At 39.9% G+C, this 6,309-nt stretch overlaps 1 protein-coding gene across 1 annotated transcript; it reads left to right on the top strand.

Annotated features, from left to right (window-relative positions):
- Positions 1-13: 13 nt before the first annotated feature.
- Positions 14-3,094, top strand: ZNF281 (zinc finger protein 281; the record flags this gene model as incomplete). Its single annotated transcript, XM_010184315.1, has 1 exon — positions 14-3,094. A coding segment is annotated over one exon (2,325 nt), but the record flags the coding sequence as incomplete, so codon positions are not given.
- Between the last annotated feature and the right edge of the window lie 3,215 nt (positions 3,095-6,309).

Below are 6,309 nucleotides of genomic sequence, written 5' to 3'. Positions count from 1 at the left end.
GAGCCCCTGGGGCTTTCTGCAGTCCCTGGTGAGCATCAAGCAAGAGAAGCCTAGCGAGCAGGAGGAGGAGGAGCAGCAGCAGCCACAGCACCACCACCACTACGGAGGGCTCTTTGGGGGAGCAACAGAGGAGAGGTCCCCTGGCCTGGGGAGCAGCAGCGGGGAAGGGACCAGCCAGAGTGTGATTCAGGACCTCAGCCTTCTTCACCACCTGCACCAGCATCCCCACCGAGACCTGTTACTGAGTGGCAGAGGCGAAGGCGCCCCTGGGAGCTCGGGTGAGCCAAAGCATGATGCCCAGGTCAAGAAGGCAAAGAGGCCAAAGCCAGAAACTCAGGGAATCAAAGCCAAGCGGAAGCCAAGCGCTTCATCCAAACCCCCCCTGGTGGGAGATGCGGAAGGTGCCATTGCATCCCCCAGTCAGAAACCTCATGTCTGCGAACACTGCAGCGCTGCCTTCAGGAGCTCCTATCACTTGCGCAGACATGTGCTCATTCACACAGGGGAGAGGCCTTTCCAGTGCAGCCAGTGCAGCATGGGTTTCATCCAGAAGTACCTACTGCAGAGACATGAGAAGATCCACAGTAGGGAGAAACCTTTTGGGTGTGACCAGTGTAGCATGAAATTCATCCAGAAGTACCACATGGAAAGACACAAGAGGACGCATAGTGGAGAAAAGCCATACAAATGTGACACTTGTCAGCAGTATTTTTCAAGGACTGATAGACTGTTGAAGCACAGAAGAACATGTGGTGAAGCCATAGGTAAAGCAGGTGCTGGAATGGAGCCCGGGTCATCAAATAACATGGGTAGCTTGGCTGCATTATCTCAGGGAAATACAAGTTCCTCAAGGAGAAAAAGTAAAACAAAAAGTATATCCACTGAAAACAAAGGAAATAAGTGTAGCAGCAAAGTAGCTGAATCTCAAGTTGCAAGTAATGTGGCTATGCCAAATTACGCAGTTGATATTCCTATTGTGTCTTCCAGTGGTGGTCTAGTTGGCACGGGTGTAGAAGAACTTCAGAAAAAGGTGCCAAAATTGATCTTGAAAAAAGGAAGCAGAAAACAGGCAGACAAAAATTACCTTAATTTTGTATCACCACTGCCAGATATCTTGGGGCAAAAACCACTGTCCGGGAAACAGAGTGGCTCTCTAGGCCTAGTAGCCAATACTGGTGTAGAAACTATTGGCCTTCTCCAAAGTACAGGTGGTAAACCAGGTCAAATAAGTAGCAATTATGATGATGCCATGCAGTTTTCAAAGAAAAGAAGATACCTACAAACTGCAAGCAGTAACAGTGCCTTTTCAATTAATGTCGGACACATGACTTCCCAGCAGTCCGTCATCCAGTCTGCAGGTGTTAGTGTTATGGATAACGAAGCTCCATTATCTCTTATTGATTCAGCATCTTTAAATAGTGAAATAAAGTCTTGCCACGACAAGTCTGGTATTCCTGATGAAGTCTTACAGAGCCTTTTGGACCAGTACTCCCACAAATCGGAAGGCCAGAAAGATGATCCTTTCAGTATAACTGAACAGCGTGTGGACTTGCACAGCTCAGGAGAACATTCAGAGATGGTTCAGGAAGAGAACTTGAGCCCTAACTCTCAAACAGTTTCAAATGATAAGGCAAGTATGTTGCAAGAATACTCCAAATACCTCCAACAAGCCTTTGAAAGAACAACTAACAGCACTGGTTTTGCTTTTGGACCCAGCTTCCAATTTGTTAGCTTGTCTTCAACTCTCCATAACCACACACTGTTTCAAGACAAACAGATATACACTACATCTCCACTTGAGTGTGGCTTCAGCCAATCAGTTACCTCAGTATTGCCAACTGCGTTGCCAAAACCTCCATTTGGGATGTTGCTTGGATCTCAGCCAGGCTTTTATTTGTCTGCTTTGGAGGCTACGCATCAACAGTTGACTCCTTCTCAAGAGCTGGATGATCTCATTGATCCGCAGAAAAACTTGGAGACTTCATCTAACTACCAGTCGACATCTCAGAAACTGACTGGCCAGAAGGAACAGAAAAACTTAGAATCCTCAACGAGCTTTCAGATCCCGTCTCAGGAGTTAACTAGCCAGATAGATCCTCAGAAGGACATAGAGCCTAGAGCAACCTACCAGATCGAGAACTTTGCACAAGCGTTTGGTTCTCAGTTTAAGTCGGGCAGCAGGGTGCCAATGACTTTTATCGCTAACTCTAATGGAGAAGTGGACCATAGAGTAAGGACTTCAGTGTCAGATTTCTCAGGGTATACAAATATGATGTCTGATGTAAGTGAGCCATGTAGTACACGAGTAAAAACCCCAACCAGCCAGAGTTACAGGTAAGGTCTTGACTGCAACCAGGCTATGGGGTTTTCTTAACGTAATTTTATTTTACTTTGACAACACTGCCATTGGAATGTTTCTACACGGTCCTATTAATAATGTAACATGCCCTTTCAATGCAACTTTTCATATTTAGTTTTATTTTGTTAGTGTGATTTTTTTTTTTTAGATCTGTTTATTATGGTTTTTAATCAAAAATCAATAGATTAAAATAGCGTTTTTGTTCAAGTGACAATGTTTAGCAATCAAATTTACATTATATAGATTGTCAGGGAATAGCCCAAAAGTTTAAAATGCAAAAAATTAACTTTGTTCCTAGGACTAAGGTTTATTCTAATTGCTTTACTCTCAGGAAAGTGTAACGAAGCATGGGAATTCTATGCACCACTAGTGTACTGGAACTTCCGATTTACAGATAGTGACAAATATATCTCAGCTTATTGAGGAAGGGATCTATGACATTTCAAATTTGCTGTCTCTTGTGTTTGGGCTGATCTGAAAGAAATTTGCTACCTAAATCTCGTCATTTTTGAAGTATTCCGGTTCTTCCAGGTGATGCTCATTCCAGGCAGGTGGAGCAGATATTCTTGGGTCTGTACTAAGAGCCCAGAATGGTAGCTTTAATACAAACAATAATGTCCCCAGAACTCATGTGTAAGACTGTAATTCCGTAAAGAGGTTCTGTTGACACAAACGGTGAGAACAAAGCATGCGCGTCCGGTTCATGTTGTTAGAACCCTGACTTGAAACTACAGTCGTAATCCAGCTATGCTTTTGGGATACATTATTTATTATACGTGGTTCAAAAAAGTCAATCTCTTGCTCTTCCCCCTTTCCATATTCTTTTAGTGTATGAGGTTCCCTCTCTTTTGTTGTTCTTCCGGACTCGATCTTGGGTTTTTTCCCCTCCTTAATTTACACCTTTTCTTCCCCTTCTTCCCTGCTCATTCCCTCACCTTGTCTTAATAGCTAGAATTTAAAAAGATTTACATTCCAGAAAGTGCATATCTTATTATGTGCTTTCTGATGTCTTATGACATCAGATTATGAACAGTAAACACCCACATGTTTTAGAATCATGTCAAGGTTTCCATGTAAGAGATAAGAAATAATATACTCCCAATTGTACATACGAAGGCCCCTATCCTGCATCAGGATCAGCTGACATGGATCCCTGTGCCCAGTAGTGCACCAGTGGTGTCACTGGAGCTCTTGACGGATACAGGGGTTTGCAGCAGTTCATCGTTGCAGGCTTTTAGGGCCTAAGGCTGCAATTCCATCAAAGGCTTCTGGTGATGACCTCGACTACAAAAGTAGAACTTGAGTGGCTTGTTAATATCAACAGAACTTTTCTTTGGAATTATTGCCTTACTTTATGTATATTTTGTGGTACATTATTTATTATATGTGAATCCTAATTAATGCCTGTGGAGCCACGGAAACCTGCTAGAAATACTGGTGGCCATTCAAAGCTGCTGAAAGGCAGTGGCACTGTTCTAAACCACTTTTTGCAAATGTATTTTTTGATTAGTTTTTTAATGTAATTTTGGTGATGTTTATGCTGATGGTTTTTTATGTACTCTTGGTGATGTTTCAGTCTTACGTACTTTTCTGGTGTCAGGAAAGTACCAGTGGTTGTTTGCAGTCTTATTGTGTAATCAGCCTATTACAGGCTTCCATGTATAATAAAGTTATTAACATTGTGCAAGTGTAAAACACTTCTGTTATGAAAGTGGTGTATTATTAAACAAATTGTTACAAAAATCCTGGGTAATTTCTCCCGTTGTCCCTCACCACTAAAAATTGAAACCTCAGCCCGCTTGTAATCTCTTTTACTAGGTGAACTATCTTTTTTTTTCCTTACTAATCTAGAGTTTGTTCTCATAGAATCCATGTAACTCCATTAACTTTTTCTTTATACTTGATCATATATTTCACCCTATTTCAGTTCAAATAAGCAAACAACTGTTCTCTAAACACAGAACCCAGCCTGTTATCGGGGATGGAATAGCCCATAACCACTGTGTTGGCTTCTTCAGTACCTTTTCTTTTGTTTTACAGAGGTTATAATTTACATTCTTTATACTGTGTGTAGTAGAAGTTGCGTATGTATTGTTCTTGGCTGTTTGCTTTAACTTAATACTAATAAAACCCATTATTCAGAAAATCATAAAGATATCACTTCTATTATACAGTCACACTTTTGAGAACCTATTAAGGAAATGTTATGAAATTAAATTTTGAGAAGGAATAATGGAACTTGTTTGCATGTTTTCAGCTTCTTTTCTTCATTTTCTTTTTGGGTCAGGTAATCTGAATGCACTATTTTAGAAATCAGGACTCTATGTCAAACCATTTCCAAGGCAAAAACTAACATTTCTTTAAGTTAAAATGTTCTTACAACCTCATCTTTTTAAATCTGTGTCTTTTATATATGATTTTGGTTAAAAATTTATGAATTGCCTATTGTTAACTTCAAAGATATTTTGTAATTGCTCAGAATCCAGAATGACACATATATAATACAGTTTTGCTCAAAGTAAAGATTTTTAGAAAGTCCTCTATCTTTATTTTTGTTTGATTTGTGTTTTGTTGGGGTTTTTTTATCTCCTGCTCTAACTTCTGTATTATAAGGAGAGCCTAGTAAAAATAGTAGTATAGGAAAATATTTAAGAGCATTTTCGGCAATCTGAAGATACTTTGTGGACTTCCTTAATCTGTATTTCAATTCAGCCTTGCATGCGAATATAAGAGTAGCAGTGTTGAAAGTCTCAAACTGGTTGAAAAGTAAAGTGGATAGAAGACAGTAATTCGAATCAAGGCAGTGACATGGACAAGAGAAAAATCGTTGATGTGCTAAAAAAACAAATAAGGATGAAAACTTTCCAAAGTAAATATGAAACATGCTGTTTAATATTTGGAACCTGGCTAGATATAATTTCAGAAAAATCTGAGGGGGAAATTACTGGAATTCTGTTCATTCTTTCCACTGCTTAGCAGCCGTTCAGAAATGTTTCTAAACAGAACAGAACTAGGCCTTTTCCTCATTTAATATGGAGTTCAAATTTATCTTTCTTTAAAGAACGGATAAATAGAATACGTTGTGAAATGCATAGAAATTAGGGTATGGCCTGCTAGATATTAGAAAGAACTACCTAGAGTAAGTAGTAGTAACCCACAAATGCATTCTAGTACCCCGAATTGTGAATGTGTCTGTGTGCCCCACGCCACTAAAAGTACATGTCTGACCTGCCTGCAGATGATCTAGAAGAGCTATCTGAAATCTATAGTAGTTCCTGAGCTATTTAAATTGGACACAGACTTGTGGGTAGCGGGTGAAATCTTAGAGTAAGAAATTGGTGAAATGAAAGAGGGATGAAGAAAGTGTAAAAAATATGATACCATTTCAAGTTCATGGACTGCTGATGAAGAAAAGCTGTTTGATGTCTCATGGAGACCTTGAAAAGATATTGGAATAATTCAATGTATTCCATTAGTGTTTTTCTGTTGTTTCAATTGTTTGGTCTCCCCCACTCCCCTTATTGTATGCATGAAAACTGTATTTGTCTGAATAATGCTTCTACTTTTTTCCCCACCAACTAGAAATCAGTGTTTATGTGAAGCTGCTGTTGTTACTGTGGAAATGTTTGTTATACCTGAGAAGATAGTGTGAGAATGTGTAAGTTATTATCTTGCTGTTTTCTGTTTTTTATTGTATGTGTTGAAGGGAGTCAAGTCACTTTAAAATGAAAGATTTTATTTTCAGCCCCTGCTGACTAACAGCTTGAGCCATTTGGGCTGGAATTTTCCAGGATTTGTCTGTCTCACACTTGACACACTATCTTTCGCTGGGAAACTTCTGCAGAGATTGGTCATGTACTTCCTAAAATAGAATCACAGAATGGTTTGGGTTGAAAGGGACCTTAAAGATCATCCAGTCCAACCACCCTGCCATGGGCAGGGACACCTCC

Source organism: Mesitornis unicolor, unplaced genomic scaffold (genome assembly GCF_000695765.1).
Source record: "Mesitornis unicolor isolate BGI_N332 unplaced genomic scaffold, ASM69576v1 Scaffold29085, whole genome shotgun sequence".
NCBI classification, from domain to species: domain Eukaryota; kingdom Metazoa; phylum Chordata; class Aves; order Mesitornithiformes; family Mesitornithidae; genus Mesitornis; species Mesitornis unicolor.
Note: the sequence above shows the minus strand (reverse complement) of the source record. Positions and strands in the feature narration are given on the sequence as shown.